The 19,569-nt window shown below is 39.5% G+C and overlaps 1 protein-coding gene across 1 annotated transcript in view; it reads left to right on the forward strand.

Moving 5' to 3' along the window:
• Nucleotides 1–12,093, forward strand: part of lrch1 (leucine-rich repeats and calponin homology (CH) domain containing 1) — an 80,019-nt gene extending 67,926 nt beyond the window's left edge. Inside the window, 4 exon segments of the mRNA XM_042494129.1 lie at nt 6,020–6,129; nt 6,783–6,920; nt 7,401–7,478; nt 11,592–12,093. Coding sequence (XP_042350063.1) covers nt 6,020–6,129; nt 6,783–6,920; nt 7,401–7,478; nt 11,592–11,879 — 614 coding nt within the window. The 3' untranslated portion in view covers nt 11,880–12,093.
• Nucleotides 12,094–19,569: the final 7,476 nt, after the last annotated feature.

Raw genomic sequence — 19,569 nt, forward strand, 5'->3', positions numbered from 1 at the left:
TCGCACGACAGTAAACGAAAGTTTTATGTCACTTTTGTCATTTTATTTCCCACCATCGTCTCGTGTCGAGCTTCCAGAAAAGCAGCATTTTCATCACGTGTTGGTTACGTCTTCTGTCTGCGAGCTGCACACGTCACACGACCAGAGGCCGTATTAGGACTGTTTGATGTCCCTCCAAGTGTGTGTGTGTGTGTGTGTGTGTGTGTGTGTGTGTGTGTGTGTGTGTGTGTGTGTGCGTGCGTGCACGCAGAGCCTGCAACATGAATGAGTCTGTGTTTCATCTGTGCACGTTTGTGTGTATGTGTGTGTATTTTTAGCTGCTATATTTTAAGTGTTAGATAATGGTCCCTAAAGGAGTATCCTACTTCCACTGAAACACAGTCCAAGATTTTAGATGGATCCCAGCCGCGTGTGTGTGTGTGTGTGTGTGTGTGTGTGTGTGTGTGTGTCTGTGTGTGTTTGTCCTCTCCTCGAGGCGATCAGTGTTTCAGTTGGTCCATAAAAGGCTCTGATGTGTTGCAGGAAGTCGGCAGTGACTTGAGCTGTTAAAACGTTCGCACACTCGCTGTGAGAAAAAACTTCTGAATGTTAACAAAAGCTCCCACAAACCTGCAGAGACTCTTTAGTTCCCTCTAAGACCACAACACGTTAAATCTGGGCTTCATTTTCACGCAGCATTTTCATTGTTAACATGTGAATCAAACGTACCTGCAGCGCCTCATAACGGCTCTGCACACAGTCGGCCGTCATCGCAGCGTGTGCAGCGCCAGTGAATTAACAGACTTCAGTGCCTGAGCTTAACTTGAGTCCTTAATGCTTTGACATAGTTTGCAGATTTTAGTCCCACATTATAAAAACGTAAGACATGATGTGCTATATATATATATATATATATGTAAATATAATTATATATATGTGCAACTTAGAATAAAACAAATGTGACAGGAACAGCCAAAGCTGCAGCATGAAGAATAAATCTAAGAAAAAAACAAAGTTCGAAGCTCTGCACAGAAACAAGAGGCAGTTTCATTCAGAGCTGATCAGATCAAATTGACGGATGTGAGAAGCACTTCAGATCCTTAAAAAGTCTTAAAGGGCATTTATTTAATTTATCTAAAAATAGGGCAATAATTCGTATTAAAATGTCTTAAATCAAACTTCTAAAAGTCCTAAAAATCCTAATACATGGCAAGGATTTTATATGTTTTGTTTTTCCCCCTGATGTTGCATTGTGAAATCTCAAAATAATTGGTCACATTTGGTTTTTTTTTAAATAATTTACCAAATGCATCTGGGATAAGTGTTATTACAATGCAGTGCATACGAGGCTTGTTGTATTGTTATGCAAAAAGTTTTTCAAACTTGGCACGATGGACATCAAGGCAGGAGAATCTCAAATGCAGAGTGAAAAAAACAAAAAATCGCCAAAAAGCCAAAAAACAGATGTTTCTCATTTCTGTTCTACCCTTGTTTATGCCATTAGACAAAAAAATCAAATAAATTGTGCTGAATGACTGTTGAATCCCTTTTTGTAGGGACTGTGGGAGGGGAGCGGTGAGTGAAAGCAAACTTTTAGATCCAGCATGATGTTCTGCTGCTCCCTCTGTGCCCAGAGTATGCTCTGCGCTCCGATATATATTTCAGCAGCGCTCCTAATGAGTGGTACAGCTCCAAAAATATAAAATCTACATGTGGCTGCACATGTTTAAATCATGGCAGGCCGTCAGAAATAAATGAACGTGTGAGAAACTCTGATGTTACACCTTTCAAAGCTGCCGTCACAAAGTGCTTCACAAGCGGCAAATAAAAGAAAACCGGAAAACAATCAAATACAAACTCAGTCAACAACTTTTCAACAGCAAAAACATGGAGAAAAAGTTGATAAAGTGCAGAAAAAAAAACGGATGACACGAGATGTAAGAGTTTACTGTCGCTGTGAGGAAAACAGACAACGTTTGTGCACGATGAGCTGTGTGTGTGTGTGTGTGTGTGTGTGTGTGTGTGGTGTGTGTGTGTGTGTTAGTGTGATGACTAATGGACTTTAATGGGTTCAGGCCTCGGGGACGATGACATCACTGCCAACTGACACGCCGAACATCATGACTGCTCCTGACCTCATTAGCAGCCGATCAACACCCTGCGTTTGTGTGTGTGTGCGTGTGTTTGTGTGTGCGTGCGTGTGCGCATGTGCGTGCGTGTGTGCGTGCGTGCGTGTGTGTGCGTGCGTGCGTGCGTGTGTGTGCGTGCGTGCGTGTGTGTGTGTGTGTGCATGTGCGTGCGTGCGTGTGTGCATGTGCGTGCGTGTGTGTGTGTGTGTGTGCATGTGCGTGCGTGTGTGCGTGCGTGCGTGCGTGTGTGTGTGGTAACAGTAGTTTATTATATTATCTGATTGTCGCTCTTGTAAACAGGCTCTTAATGAAATCAGGAAGTCATGAGTTAATGTTCGCTGTCGTTCCTGCTGTCAGAGAAGATTAATGCCGTTTTGAACTCGTTTATTCTTTCATGTATTCTTTTTATATCACAACATCAGCTCGATTATCGCCAGCGTTCCCCTCCTACGATGGATCGTGAACAACAACGAGTGTCGTTAGAGACAGTCAGTTGTTTCATACTGTTTAGTGTAACATAGTACATTTATTTATATATTTATTTGCACAGTAAAAACAAAACACATTGTGCAGGTTTGATACAGAAAAGCCATAGAGGCTTATAAGAGAGAAAAAAGAAACTTTTTTTTGAAGGGGGGGGGGGGCGTGTAACTAACTAATTTCTTGATAATTTTTCGTAGTTTCTTCTTAAGTTGCTCACTGACTTCTTTACATGTTTTTGAAAAAGTCAAGCCACTTTGCTGTTTGCTGCACTGCGGTGATTTGTGACTGTGTGGAGACACGGAGAGGCCGGACATGTGTTTTTTGTTTTTCCCGCTGACTGATCGGTGTCGTGAGTGAAGCAGGTTCCTTCATTTAGAGAGCCGGGAATAGTCTGAAAATTAGACGACAAATAGACCCACATGCAGGGTTTTAAAAATATCCTCCAAAAGCCTTTTAATAACCGTCAGAGGAGGAGACAGAAAGGAGACGCTGCAGGCTCAAACTGATGGCAGAGAGACATCTAGAGAGGAGGAGGAGGAGGAGGAGGTGGAGGGAAAAGATGAGGAGGAAGAGGAGGAGGAAGAGGGAAAAGATGAGGGGGAGGAGGCATTGAGCAGCTTGTAAAATGACTTGACCTAGAAGATAAAACTGGAGAGATAAAACTATTTGTCCTCCATTATGTTCGCCACAGAGGGAGCCCGTCACTCAGGATTATGTCAGACAAACACCTCGACGCTGCTCTGCGTTCGGATGAAGGTTCAGGACGATCACACACCTCCATCTCACTGACCCAAAAACAAAAACACCTGCAGGTGCACCTCATCACCTCTGCTTCTGCTGCTGGGTCACAATTACATTTCTCACCAACACACTGCAGTTTATTTCCCCCGAACCTCCACTTATAGCTCATTATTTCTTCTTTTTACCTCCTCTTCCAAACAGCTAGAGTTTATCAGCATTTAAACCTCCGAAACCTGAGAAAAAACATGAAAAAAACATAATGAGCAACTTGGAAAGAAATGTTCCCCAAACTGCAAAAAAATAATAAGAATAATTAGAGCTGATGAAGAAATGTTGTGAATACTAGCTGGGAGGTATTATTAGATATTATCAAATAAATTAGGAAAAATATCCAGAAAAATAGATTTATAATTCTTATAATCATAATTATACATTTGAAATTATATTACAAGAAAAAAAAACGTTTTTTGACACTTTCTGAAGGTCATTTACTTGTTTTGTTATTTTTTGTTATTTTTTTTTTAAATGATTATTTTTAGGGTTTTTTTTCTTCAATTTTTTACTATTTTCTTGCTAATTTTGGGGGCATTTCTTTTTCAGTTGCTTTTCGCCCTCTTCCCATGTTTTTGGGGGAAAAAAATCAGCCAATTTGCTCAGGTTTCGAAGAGTTAATTCCGACTAGAAGGAAATGAATTTTAGTGCGTATCTGCTGAAACCTTTGACTTTAGGTAATATTAAATATTTGCAGGGTGTCTGGCTGTGATGATTATTAGTTAAAACAGCCACAGCCTGCAGACTTGTTTTGCTCCTGAAAACAGGAGAGAAATCCTCCGTAGAGACGCTGTAGCGCCCTCATGTGCTCATTCAGAGGGATTACAAAAACTCTGCAGCTTCATTTAACTGTAAAAAATGAGATTTATGAAAACAGGACGCTGAGGAGGTGAATGACTCACCCTTCAGCTGTGTGTGTGTGTGTGTGTGTGTGTGTGTGTGTGTGCGTGTGTGTGTGCGTGTGTGTGTTTTAGTTGTGAAAAACAAAGGTGCTTGACTGAACATTTAAAACAGCATGGCATTTCATGTAAAAATAAGATATAATAATGAGAAAATTATTATTTACAGTGAATAAATATTACTGTCGGGTATAAATGAGTAATAGTAAAACCATGATTTTAAAAAATGTCGAAAAACTTAGCTTTAGTAAAATAAGATTTAAAACATAAATTTAAAATTCAAAACCTACTAAATACTAATTAATATATATATGTATGTATATTAATTAATTTAAATAGAATGCTTTAGATTAAATAAAATGCAGCATTTTTTATTTAAGTCGTTTCAAAGATCCTTATTTATACATTAAACTCTGTCCTGTCTTGTTTTTTTATAAGTTAAATGTAAAATGACGCGATGGCAATAAAGACAAACCTTTAATTTTTAACTTTTAATAATTACTTAATTTAAGACATATAACAGTTTTGTAATAAAAGTAGAATGCATTGGTTCAAGTAATAAAACAGCATTTTTTTGAAAATGTTTTGAGGATTTTTTTCGCTGGACTTACTTGTAGTTTTTTATTTTATGTATATTTTTTACACTGTAATGTGAAAAAAGTTTTATTTTTATGTTTTTTTTAAATCTTGCCATCAGAATCTCCTCACAGAGGTTTTTAATGAAGTCGCTCGGTCAGTTGAAGTTTTTGTGTCGGAGCGATGAACTTCGTCCACATGAGCGCTCCGCTAACAAAGCCGGAGCTGAAGTGCACTGAGCTGCATGAGTGCGTGTGAATGTCGAGCTTACGTAAGTTTGCTGCATCTTTTATGGCTGAAAGGGTTTTATTTTTATTATTATTATTTTCTGTGTCGCTGAGTGCAGATGTGGACCAACAGGAAGTCACTTGCATGTTCTGTAGTTCTGCATCCAGCTGCAGCTCTCGACCCAGTAAAGCTCCTCTAAACCATCAGGGGGTCCTCTCAGTAACACACACGTTAGCAGAAAATTACCTCAAAAAGAGCATCAAAGATAAAGCAAAAAAACCAGACAAAAATCACCTAAAAAGTGCTGGAAATCTGTGTGATATATTTCGACATTTAGTTTAAATGGTTTGTTTCCCAAAGATGCTGAACAGCGAGTCACCCTGATAATACTGAAGCTTATTAATAAAAATATAGAGCACTTTTCATACGAGGGATTAAAAGCCGCTTCACAATAAAAAAAAATGCACAACACAAAAAAAGACAAGATTAGACAACTAAAAGATAAAAAAGATATAAAAGTCACAGAAAAATTCAAATGCCAATAAAAATAAGAGAACTGATATAGAATAAAATAAAAATAAGAGAACTGATATAAAATAAAATAAAAATAAGAGAACTGATATAAAATAGAATAAAAATAAGAGAATTGATACAAAATAAGATACAAATAAGTGAATTAATATAAAATAAACTAATAATAAGAGAATTGATATAAAATGATGAAGCGAGGTTTGTGTTATTTCAGCGGCTCTTCTCTGACGGGAACTTTTGGGATTTTTTAGTCGTTTTTTTTCTCTCCTCAGATGTCGGAGAATCACAGATTCGTCTTAAACGGTGTTGTGGCTCCATGTTAACGTGTTGATGTGTAAACGCGTCGCTGCCGTCTCGGTCTAACGCTGCCTCTCTTCTTCTTCTCCTCCTTTTTTGCTGCAGTTTTCCTGCGCAGCCACAAGAGTCTGGAGTCTGTGGATCCTCAGTTCACCATGAGGAGGAAGATGGAGCAGCTGCGAGAGGAGCTGGAGCTCATGGAGCAGCTGAGAGACGTGAGACACACTTTCCTCACGTTTCTTTATCGGTGGCGTCATAAAGGCCTGAGCGTCTGAGGCTTCAGCCCCAAATCTTCGATAAATAGTCCCAAATTTAAGCATATATATATTTAGTTTAAGAAATGACAGTAGTCAAGGGACTTGCTGTGATAAATGGTGTAAATATTTAAAAGAAAACAAAATCACCTTTTCTTTTTTTTTTTAGAAAAATCACCAAAAATTTAAAAGAAAAAGAAATTCAAGATTTTTTTTTTCTTAACTGACAAAAAAAAAAAAAAAATCACCAAAATATTTGAAGAAAAACAAATTGCCAGAAAGTTTTAAAGAAAACTTTCCTTCCAAACCCACGGGCATTTTTTTTAAAAATCGGCGATAAAATAAATTTGACAATCCAACGATAATTTCGATTTGCTAAGTTTTTAGTTTCTGGCTATGATGAAGGGTGTTATTTTGGCTATTTTTATTTTGGCAGGCCTGTAGTTTGGAAGGCATGTTTTCTTTAAAACTCACCAAAAATTTTAAAAGAAATAAAGATTAAAAAACCCAAATCACCAAAACTTTTAAATGAAATTTAAAAAAGAAATTGCCCAAAAAAAACAAAAAATCAAAAATGTTTAAAAAAATAATTGTTTCTGTCGTTTCCTCCTCAGAGCATCGAGAGCCGGCTGAAGGTCGTCCTTCCCGAAGACCTCGGGTCGTCTCTGATGGACGGCGTCGTGCTCTGCCACCTGGCCAATCACATTCGCCCGCGCTCTGTCGGCAGCATCCACGTCCCCTCGCCTGCAGTGGTACGTCTGTGCCGTGACCTCTGACCCCTCAGCTTATCATGATACTCTGAAACTGAAGTGCATAAAATCTGAGAGGCTCAACCCGCTCTGTTCAGGGGCCACAGCAGCCCCATTCATGTGTCCAGGATTTCTTTAATTTTAGTATACAGTATTTCTTGGATTTTTGGACGTCTGTCAGGATCTGTGTTGATGCTGTTTTAAGCACTCTGGCTCCTTATGGAAACTAAAAGTACAAAAACAATTCCCAGTGTGAATTATTTAATTTTCAATGTGAATTATTAAATGGTTTGGGGGCCAAACGGCACCCTATCAGGGGCCAGATTTGGCCTGCGGGCCGTAGGTTGAGTATCACTGGTCCAGAGCTTCTGTTTGTATTTCTGATCTCAGTTCTTCGGAGAGTCAAGTCTCTCCGAAAATGTTTTGTCCACAGAAGAAAAGAAATAAAGTTCTGACTGTATTAAATGTTTGTGTGACTTTCAGCCCAAACTCAGCATGGCCAAGTGTCGGAGAAATGTGGAGAACTTCCTGGACGCCTGCAGAAAGATCGGCGTCCCGGAGGTAAGACATTCACACATTAACCCCCCGACCCCGGCGCTCGTCTCTCTGAACTGGGGGTCAGTTCTTCCAAAAACTCTCACGTAAATATTCTGATGTGACACCAAAACCTGAAGAATTTTAAAAAACAAATTCTTTACAATTTTGGATTTTTGATTGAATTATAGCTGAAGATTTCCCTGAACTCTTTTGCAGCTGAGGTTTTCAGCCTGAGCCGTCCTCCTCAGGGGACGGCTGAATTTGGGATCCAAAAGGAAGATAATTAGTCCGTTTGCATCAAATATTTCACTCCTTCTCAGTCATAACTCTTTTAAATCAGAGTGCACAGACACGCTGGCATATTTTATGACTCAGTGCGACTTCCTGAGGATGCTTCTGCAGCAAAACCAGCATGACTGATAAAGAAACTGCTGAGGGACCCCCCCCCCCCCCCCCAGTCCATCAGAGAAACTTCCCCCGAAATCCAGCAGTGAACTTCCTCATCACCATGTTTCCGCTTCCTTTGACTGATTACTGATTTGATGAACATGAAATATAAAAGCAGCTGTGAAGGTGTCCTGCAAACATTTTTGGGTCAGACGAAACACAAAATTTAATGACAAGAATTCACGCAGCTACAGAAACAGATGATTTACGTCTGTGAGTGAGGCGAAAATGACAAACAGGATTTTTGCAGGACGCCGATGACGACGCCGAACTGTGAACCAGATCTGGGAGCAAAGCTGATGGTTCCGTGTTTTCGACAGCAGACGCTCTCAAGCTTTTTGTCATTCGATTCTCCTGAAATCAACGCTGATTTTATTCTGGCGTCCATTTTCGGACAGTTTTCAGGCGGACTTTTAAAAGAAGCTCGGAGACGTGATTTAAAATCTAAAGAATCGAAAGTGAAGAACTGCTGAAATGCAACAGTTGAATAACCGTCTGCTGCTGCTCAAATTGTATTTCTGTCTCTGAAAGAAAACTCCAGACTCTCAGTTTTCTCCCAGCTCTGCTTTAACGTTCGAACAGCCTCCTTTTTGTTCTCATCGCTTTTAAACGAACTCGTTAATGTCGACATTTAACGCTGAATCATCACCGCTGTCATCGCTGCCCGTGGCTTCCAGCTTCCTCCATCATGACCGGAGTCCATCCAAAGTCTGACACAGAGCTGCTGCTGTGTGTGTGTGTGTGTGTGTGTGTGTGTGTGTGTGTGTGTGTGTGTGTGTGTGTGTGTGTGTGTGTGTGTAGAAGAAAATGCACATTTAAAAGTTCAGATTTTGCTTTTCTGTGCCTGTGATGCTGCCGGTGTTTTAGGAGAGCGTAGTGACTCTGCAGGTGTAGCAGTCAGGTGTTGTTCTGGCGCTCTGAGTGGTGGATTCTGGGAAATACAGCTGCAGAATTTAGAAAATAAAAGATTGTTCTTTTGAAATAGTTTGATATTTTGCAAATAGACTCAGTCGATGTCTTGCTGAGAGTTAGATAGGGAGGCAGCTAACGGCTAACTTGGTACAACTGATAGCTGGATGTAAACAAAAATGTCAGTTTGAATGGGTTTCAATGGAGCATTTTTGACCTGAACAGCCTGAATGTAACTATTTAGTTTCCACAGTGTATTTTAGACTTATTGTAGGAGCTGAGCTGCAAATTCACTGATTACACTCAAATACACAATCTGGACTACATTTAGGACACATGCATCAACACACACACAGTTATCAACAAACGTAGAATGAAATGCGCCTAAAATGCAATAAACAGTTATATCAAATCACTGTTTTTATCAAAAGCTGTCAAACTAATTAAACCAATCTCCTGATTTTTTGATCAGTTAACACAAAATTTACCACAGGGCATCTTCAGACTCTCCGACACAGATTTATCAGAAACAGTGAATCAAAATGTAAACATAAACTTGTCATTTTTTGCTAAATAAATATTCAGGGTTCATGACAACATGTTGCTGTCATGGTAGATTAAGTGTATAACATTTCAGAATTTTATTTCAATGAATGACATTATTTTGATTCTGCCCTCATGTAAACTATTGCAGTCGGTGGGAAAATGGCGTCTTTAAACATCAATTTTTCTCTTCTGGAGCAAATCAGTCTTTGTAAAAACAAACGATCGACATCTCTCTGCTGTCTAGATGAAGTCTGCAGATTCTCAGCGTTTAATCTCGATGAGTGAGTTTTTGGCAGCAGTTTGAAATCTGCCTGCCATGCACAGACAGCTGATATCCTGCCCCCTGCTGGTGGGCTCAGTCATAGCGTGAGGCCGTCTGGTTTCTCTCTTGGAGCTCACTGGGATACTGACTTGTTCTGTGTGTCTGAGGTTGTGAGTTTGAGCCTCATTTTAATGCAGAGTTGTTCATTGTCTTCCAATTCGTCTGCTGCTAAAAAATGCCCGACCCATCGCTCTACAAAAAATTGTTTTTCTCTTTGAGATAAAAAAAAAGACTTAAATTTGTGTTCTGAGCTGTTGATCCAAAGTGACTGGTTGACCTTTGACCTCCATCTCTGCTGCTTGCTGACTGTCTCCTGACTCCCCGCAGCCTGAATGCTTTTACTGACGACGCTTCTGCAAGCTAACGTGCTAAAACGCTTCTCCGAGCTAACGTGCTAACAGTAGCTTCCTGTGCTAACGTGCTGCTGCGGCGCTCCCATTAACCTCCTCGCTCCTCCATCACGGCCTGCTTACTGGGAGAGCTGGTCAGACCTGCCGGTCAGCTGCCGGTCAGAGCTGCCGGTCAGCTGCCGGTCAGAGCTGCCGATCAGAGCTGCCGGTCAGAGCTGCCGGTCAGAGCTGCCGGTCAGCTGCCGGTCAGCTGCCGATCAGAGCTGCCGGTCAGCTGCCGGTCAGCTGCCGGTCAGCTGCCGGTCAGAGCTGCCGGTCAGCTGCCGGTCAGCTGCCGGTCAGAGCTGCTGTCCGTCCTCTCAGTAAGCATCCCCCCGCTGCCTGCTCCCGCCTCACCTCACCACGCTCTGTGACCTTTGACCTCTGTGTCCATTGGTTAACCTCCTGCCTTTTCTTTCTCTTTTTTACTTTCCGGCTGGATCGCACCACGTCTTCCTCCTCCTCCTCTTCCTCTTCCTCCTCCTCTTTCCTCCTCTGTGTCGACTGTTATTTTCCTTTTTCTTTTAATTTTTCATATTTCTGTTTTTACTTCAAACTGCCGCTCATTTTTTGATTTTGGTAAAATGGTTTCATCCTCTTCATCACCTCCTTCTCCTCTTCTTTCTTTAATTTCCTCTCTTTTCTCCCTCCATTGCATCACTCTTTTATTGTTTCCTTCTAAAAATCAACTCTTCTTTCTCTTCTTCTCTTCTGATGTGTTGATTTTTGGTTTTTCTTTGGAGGATATTCCTTTTTTCTTTCTCTCTGTGTTTCATGTAAACTTCACCTCTCTGCTGCTGCACCTTTTTATTATTATTATTATTCACCTCCCTGTTATTTTATTTCTTTCATTCATTAATGCCTTGTTTCTCGTCTTTTGCTGACTCCCTCGCTCTTTCCCTTTCCTCCGTCCTTGTTTTATTCTCCTGCCCTCTCTGGATGGATCACACCACCTCCTCTTCCTCCTCCTCCTTTAACTCCTTTTCCTCCTCTGTTGTTGACGCATGTGTTACATTGGTTTTTATCATCATTTTTTTGGTTAATTTATTGTTTTTCTATTATTATTATTAATGTTATTATTATTTCTTTGGTCTGACGGTTTCATCCTCTTCATCACATCCTCCTCCTCTTTTTTCCTCCCATAAATTCATTTCATGCCTTTCTTGCTTTATTTTTTTCCCGCACTTTTCTCCCTCAATTAAACCAATCTGCTCTTCCTTCCGCTTACCATCTTGTTTTGGTTTTTCTTGTGATAATATTCAACCTTTTCTTTTTTTATTTTTCTGCTGTTCCTTTATTTGGAAACATCCTCCTCTCTTGCTTGAACTTTTCTTTAAACTTTCGTAACTTTTGCAACTTCTTTCTCCCCTCGTTCTTCACTTTTGTTTCCTCCTCACATCTTTGTTCCATCCTAATTTCCTCTGTCTCGCCCTCATCGCCTTCATCCATTATTTCCTTGTTTCCTCGCTCTTTCTCGTTCCCTCCTTCCTTGTTTCCTTCGTCTTCCTCCCGGGGGGGCACCAGTGTCTCCTCTGTTCGCCGTATGACATCATCCAGTGCCGCCTGCAGCCGGTTTGCGCCACAGTTCAGGCGCTGGTTGCCTTGGATACGACCTCTGCAGACAGGAAACGGGAAGAGGCGACTCCGAGCCCCGCCTCCTCTGGAGTGTCAGGGACTCCCTCGTTGGTGTCTGTCACCACTCAAACCCCGCCCCCCGCCTGGCAGATCTGGGACATTATTGGCTCGAGCCTGCTTCACATCCTCTGCCTCGTTCTGCTGTTCTTGGCCTATAGTTGGAGCGAGCTAACGTAACCGTGACAACCACCTCCTGTCAGTCACCTGCCAGCCCCGCCCTCTTTCTGCCCCGCCCTTTTTCTTCACGCTACTATACCTTTTTCTTTTTTTTAGCTACATTAACGTCACATGGGAAAAGCTTACGATAAAAAAAACGACTTAATCTACAAGCATTTCTGCCAGCTCATCAATTTTTACTGCACCAAGAAATGTGAGCGTTAAAGAGCAACTATACCCAAAAAATGTTTTACATAGTAAAAATATTTGTTATTCTTCTCAGACAGAATTTTTTCAATAATAATAATGATGTTTTTTAATCACCAAAACTCCTTTAAAGAAAAAAATATCTAAATTTTTCAGAGAAAAAAAAGCCTTTTTCTGTTTTCACAGTTTCTTGCTGTAAAAAATGGTGTAAGTGTTGGAGATTTTTATAAAAATAAAAAAGTGCATTTTTTTAAAACAGAAAACGTGTTTTAAAATCACCCAAAATTTTTAAAGAAATGCAAATCGACAATTTTTTTTCTTTTAAGATCCCCACAAAAAAATTAAAGAAAATAAAATGGTCTAAATTTGTGTTTTGAAAACCCCCAGAACACTAAAAAGTAACCAAATATCTCTCAAGAAAACCCCAAAACACCAAAATGTTTTACTTTTGAAATCACAAATAAATAAATAAGAGAAATCTGCAGTAAAATAGATACAAAGAACAGCCAATTTAAGCTGTATGCCCCTGCCTTAAAGTCAAAAATAGATTTTAGAAAAAAATGATTTGGCATGCCTCCCCCTTTTTGCCCCTCTCATAAATACAGACCCACAGCTATATTTAAATATTCAGTCCTAATTCTGTTTTGAATTCATGATCTCTTTTAAATAAGATATTATTTAAAAAGCTATTCTATATTAATAAAAAAAGAACTGATAAGGATTATCAGTGGTCGTTTCAGAGAATGTATGGTCTTTAAAATTCGGGAAAGTAATTGAAAAGTATTGGTAAAATGTGTATGAACCCTGTAATATGAATACTCAGTTATTAACTGTTTCCTGGCTGCAGCAGCTGAGTGACAACAAAAGGACCAAAGATGCACCTTCAGCGACTGCTGGGAGTTCAGCAGAATTTGAGGAAATAATTGCTCTTTAACGTTTAACACAAAAACAAGCTAAAAACAAAGAACGCCATTCAGACATTTCGGATATCTCACGATCGATAAACAGCTTCTCACCTTCTCTTCGTTCATCCCGTGTGACCTGAATGCAGCGTCAGCTTGACCCTCTCTGCTCTCCTTCTGCTCTTTAAGTTTCTCTTGTCGCCATTTTTTTTGGGAAAAATCAGCTCACAAACGTTTTTGTGTCTTTGCAATAAAGTGAACATGGAGCAGGATGATGGAGCAGCTGGTTGCTGACGTCTCATCAACGTGCTGATCAGCAGGATAATCTGATTTAAACATTTGGGATCGAAATTTTTGTTTTATTCACCTGTGGGAGCCATCGACTGTTTTCGATCCGCATCGGGAATATTAACACCAAGCTGGAGGAATGATAAAATAAAAATAGGCACGTCCCCCTGTGACAAAACAAAATCACTAGGCGGGTTTCCATTAACCCTCAAATTGCAAAAAATGAAATTGCGGATATAAAATACGCCTAATAGAAACACGTCAATTTAGAAAAAAAATTTTAAAGGTCCATTTATGGCAAAAAAAAAAAAAAATGCTCACATGAGGTGGAATATCAGGCGATTCAAAAAAGCCATATTTGTCCAAACTGTAATAAAACTTTTCTAGGTCACATGACGCTGTGAGGTCACATGACGCTGTGAGGTCACATGACGCTGTGAGGTCACATGACGCTGTGAGGTCACAGGAACTGGCTCCCTCATGATACAGCAGGAGCTATAAGAGCTGTTACTGCATCACTTTAACTCTGAGAAAGTTTTGAATCCACAATTCCTCTGTGAAATCGTGGACTACATCTCCCAGAAATCCCTCATACGTGGCCGCTCCCACGTATAAGGGGCTCGCCTTTCCATCATGGCTCCATAACACGCCTACATGGCCTTGGATTGGAAATAATGACGGCTAGTTTGGTGGCTGCAATAGAAATAAAGCTGCAGATGTTTTGACCATTCATCGCCATGGTTACTGGGATGTTATCACCAGAGGAGAGGTCACATGACATCACTCAGTGGAAACACAGTCATCAAGCAATTGTGTTTTATCGACATTTTAAAATTATCACTTAAGATTTGCGTAAATCTGATGGAAACCCGTCTAATGATGAAGGGAACACTCCGAGTTTCTCTTCACTCCACAAACACACATTTAACTTTGAATTAAAGATGATTTCTCCGCACACTGACACGTTTCGGGTGACGGCAGCTGAGTTTCGTGGTTGTTTCAGAAGGACTGAGCTGAATAAAAAGCACATGATTCCTGAGCGCTCAGTGCTGCACAAACAGGATTTCACTTTTCTAACGTGTGACAGTTATAACGTGTGACGGCTATAACGTGTGACGAGAAAACGGAAGCCATAATAATAATAGTTATTATTATTATAATGATTGATTATTTGAATCACTTAGGTGTAATTTTGGGTCTTAATTTGAATTTGAATTGTTATTTAAAATTATTTGATGTTGGAAACTTGAGAAAGATGTAAATGATTTATTGATTGATGATTTACTGTCCTGTTTTTGAGCTCCTCTGTACCCTGATATGCAATGTGACTGTCTGTGGAACATTGAAGGGCTGCACTGATTTACATTCATCTCTTCAGAGAGTTTATCTCGGAGGGTTTGATGTGGAGGAGTTAGATTATCGCTGTGTTTGGGATGTTTAGAGGAGGTACACGCTGACGGATGACGCCCGCCGCGACGTTAAAAACCATCATTTAGCCGGTGATGTGAGCAGCTGATTGGCTGTTGGATTCATTCACAGAAGCTGAATGAAAACAGACGTGGTCTGTGGTACTCGGCCTTTAATTTTAGACGTGAGAAGCCTCGTATGTGCGACATATAAAACACTGAATGCTTGACGTGAACCGGTGAAAGAGGAGCGACTTCTGAAATGTTGATTTCTCTTGTTGTGAATGTGATTATTTAACTCTGTTTCTGTTGTTTCCACATTTTCTGCACAGATTTTTTTTTCACTTTGTGCTGATGTGAATGGATTTAAAGTGTGAGGAGGATTATTTTTATGACTTGTGTATGATATTTGACTGTTAGAGACTGAGGTAATAAATGCAGTTTAGGGACGCTGTCTGTTCGCAGAGTCGTTGTTTAACTCTGAGGCTCAGAGGGAGGAAACTCAACCAGTTTGATGAGAAGAAAACGTGTCTTTAAACACGCTGGAGGTTTGAAGGACACGTTTTCAAAGATCACCAAAAATTTTCAAGGAAAAAAAATGCCAAGATGTTTTCTTTCTACAAAAGATGTAGAATAAGGAAAAATTGCCACGTTTGCTTAAAAAAGTCGCTCAATCTTTTTAAAGAAAGCAAAGTTCCCGAAATGTTTTCTTCAAAAAATTAAATTAAAAAAGAAAATTACCAAGATGTTTTCTCTTAAAATTACCTCTTTTTTTATCGCGTAAATGTGTTCAATTGTCAAAAATCTTTTTTTTTTTTGAGAAAACAAAATTGCCAAAACATTTTCATCAAAATTTGCCCAAAATATAAAAAAAAATTGCCAAAATGCTCTTTAAAAATCGACAAAAAAATTAAAGAAATCACTAATTGTTTTCTAAAAAAATTGACAAAAAAAATTATAGAAAGAAAGAATTTGCCAAAAGTTTTCTTCAGAAATCGCTAAAAGTTTAAAGAAAACAAAATTGCTAAAATTTGATTTTTTTTATCACCAAATTTTTTTCTTTAAAAACCACTAAAAATTAAAACTTAGCCCCCCCCCCAATGTTTTCTTTTAAAAAATTGTGGAAAAATCTAATTAGCCAAATGTTTTCTTCATAAATTTTAAAGAAAACAAAATTGCCAAAATGTTTTGTTTGGTTTTCACTTAAGTCAGTTGTTTTGTCTCGTTGTGTCTAAACGTCCCTGTCTGTCCTCTGTCTCACAGGACAAGCTGTGTCTCCCTCACCACATCCTGGAGGAGAAAGGTCTGGTGAAGCTGGGCATCACGGTGCAGGCGCTGGTGGACGAGGCGTCCTCCAAACACGCGCTCCTCACGTGAGCTTCCTCCGACCGCCGCGCACAACAAACACACACCTGGAGCCAAACGTCGCCTCGGCGCTGGTTCGGCATCCCTGTCGGTAACGGAGTGTTTTCATTAGATTTAAGGATGCGCGATGGTGTTAAGGGAAGTAAAGCGGTCCGGAGTCGCTTTAACGGCGAGCAGGTCGGCGTGTTCCGGCGTTTGGCTGCTTCCAGGTGATTTCAAACATCAACGACGTGTTTTGTAAATCAGTTTTCGGGCATGTGAGTGAAAATATCTTCAGGTAAACACGAGACACGCAAACTGTCGACTGAAGGGCATAAAAACACAACTCTGTGATTTCATCTTTGATTTTTATTTTATTTTTTTTCATTCTTACACTGGTTTGTGACAAAAAAGATGACAGAGTTTTGGGGCCACCGTGAGCGAGCAAAAAGGCTTTAGAGAATCAAGTTACGATATTTAGGTAAAAAATGATGTAATATTAGGAGATTAAAGTCATATTTGGGATTTTAAAAAGTAATTTTACAAGATTAGGTCATAATTTTACGAGAGTGTGTGTAATATTTTGAAAGTTAAGCGGCAGTATTTGAGATGTGGCTGAATTCTTGTGAGAATAACAGTTTTCTCTTTCCAGTTTTATCATGAAATTTAGACACTGGAGTACGATCTCACAATAGTGCACACGTTTCCACTTAAGAAGTGACAGCTTTATTCTAAAATGTTTTTGGGAGTTTAGAAAGTAATAATATTAAAAGATGAAGTTATAGTTGGAGGAGAATATTTGTAATATTTTGAGGTTTTATTTTTTTAGTTAGAGAAAGAACCTGTATTACAAGATTTTGCTTTATTCTTAAAAAACTAAGACTTTTCTCTTCAAAAGTCAATTTTTTTTACCCCGAATTTGTGATATGACTTTTTTTTTGTTATATTTATACCTTTATTCTCAAAATATAACATATTTCAATCAAAAAAATTCTGACTTTCTTCTAAAGTGTATTAGAGAGTAAAAAACTAAATATTTAACTTACATTATTCAGTCATACTTAATAAGTGGCTTTATTCTGATAAAAAATAAATGTTTTTTTCTTGAAAACTACAATTTTATTATAAAATTTTGACTTTTTCTTTTCTTGAAATTCTGACTTAATTCTCATAAGATTATTATTATTTTTGAAATTATGACTTTAATCTAAAAGGTAGTTAGGAGTTTAAAAAGACTAATATTATAATTAAGATGATGGGTTTTTTGTTGTTGTTTTATAGGATATAATATTTTGAGAAAAAAAGTAGAATTATGTGGTTCCTCTAATTATGACTCATTAAAGATATTATTTTTGCCATGAACGTGGGGTTTTATTCTCGTAATATTTAGGATTTTTTTCTTAAAAATGCTGACTTTATTCTAAATTTCTGAGATGTTTTTTCAGAGATCGTGGCCCTAAAACTCTGTTGTCCAAACAGTTGCGGGGAACTTTTTAAAAACTGATAAATTAGATGATGATTTGGCAGAACGGTCGCCGGCTTCACCCGTCGTGATTTTATAAAGCGTCAGATATCATGAACAGACGCGGCAGTTTTATTTTCAGGTGACGTGTTTCTGGACCGAAACGCTGGAGTCTAAACTGAGAGGGAGGCGACTCCGAACCGTCATTTGTATTTAAGCAGAAAGATATTTATAATATAAAGAGAAGCTGTTTGAGTTGTTGTATACTTTCGAAAAGAAATATGCCAAAAATATTTTCTCTAATATATTTTAGGTATAATTGTGTCTGTTTTCTAAACGTTTTACTGATGTTCTGTGGAGCTCCGCGCACGTCCCGAACCTGCCGCTGCGGGACGCTAATCTGCGTCATCACGTCTTTCCTCTCTCGCCTCGAGTCGTCTCACACGTGAAGGACTTTTTTGAACTTTTTCAGTGAAACGACTGCAGCAGTTTGTTTCGACATGAGATTCAGTTTGTTCACGTGCCAAAACAAAAAAACAGAAGCTCCTCGTGTCTGCGTCTGCAGGCTGATGAAACCCCGCGTCATCTCGATTTACGCGTAAATATCGACGCGCTTCCGACCTGCGAGACACGTGATGATAGTTCAGGATGAGGACGAGATCTCACGCAGCGACGCTGCTGCTGAGTTTGATTCGTTGCAGATTAAATTTAAAGTCAGATTGCAGCAGGAGGATCTCTCGGCCGCCGGATGTGTTTTCTGTGAGTTTATCTGAAGCTGCTGCTGTGAGATCTGCGGGTCAGTGACGCGGGTCGCTTTGGGTTTACGACATGTCGATGTCATTCCACAGCCTGCTACGTCAACAGGACTTCTGTGTGTGTGTGTGTGTGTGTGTGTGTGTGTGTTGTGTGTGTGTGTGTGTGTGTGTGTGTGTGTGTGTGTGTGTGTGGTAATGCAGACTGTGCTAAACTCCAGGATGTTTAAAGGGGCAGTAAGTAAACGGTTGATCTTTATCTTCCTCTGCTGGCGGCGTTCAGCGACACTAAAAACATCGACTCCTCTTATTTAAGTGAGGATGTTTTTCCGGAGAAATCTCTGACGCTGGTTTCAGCTGCGGTGAAAAGTCTTTTCCTAAACTCTCTGAGGGACAGATGTGCAGGACAGGTCATAGGAACTGAGGGCGTGTGTCCACACTGTTTGTCTTCAGCAGAAAAGTGCTGGCGAGGTGCAGAGGAGAGCTTCATCCCAGCGCTTCTTTATAATCACGCGCTGCGGGAGGCTTTTTGTTTTCATGACAACGATACCTGGACATTAACATGAGCGCTCTGAAAAATCAGCTCGCTTTGCAGCACATTCACATCCAGTGTGAACACGCCGTAATTGTCCCAAAATCACCGGCTGATCAAAATATTTTCCTGAACAAGTGTTAAAATGTGGCTGCCAGATTCGCCTTACAGAAAAAAAATAGAGCCGCCGATCAACAGCCTGCCACGAGGCTCACGGCCTCAGAGCTCGGGCAGGAAGCGGGCAGCGCTGCACGGAAAATCAGCACGCTTTGCGGCGCCTCTCGCGTGTGAGGCCAGCGTGAAGCCAGCGTGAAGCCAGCGTGAAGCTGTCATATCTGATCGTATCTGATCTCTTCAGATGTTCGTGACTCAGCTTTAATGAAAAGCAGATTTCTGCTGTTGGAGTCGGCTGATCGGATGATTATTTTCTCCATTAATCACTTGAGTTAGTGTTTATCTTTTAAAACTTCATAATAACAATATACTGTATAAATATACAATATACAAAATACTGTTAATTATAACAGAGTATTTTTACAGTGTGGTAATAGTATTTCTATTTCTGTTGATAATCTGGATATTTCCCCCATCACTGTAAAAAATTAATGATAAATGACTTAAAAACATCACCTTCAAATGTGAAGTTGACTGAATTTGGATGTAATGTTGTAACCTGAGAGGATTTAAGTCCAACTGAATTCAAATTCAGTTATTTAATACATTTATTCGACTGTAAAAGTTTCTTTCAAATCATCGTAAAATTACCCCAACTTTTCTTCTTAAATTCACTTAACCAAAAATTATAAAGCGAAAAAAAA

The sequence above is a fragment of the Plectropomus leopardus genome, chromosome 10, assembly GCF_008729295.1.
Source record: "Plectropomus leopardus isolate mb chromosome 10, YSFRI_Pleo_2.0, whole genome shotgun sequence".
NCBI classification, from domain to species: Eukaryota; Metazoa; Chordata; class Actinopteri; order Perciformes; family Serranidae; genus Plectropomus; species Plectropomus leopardus.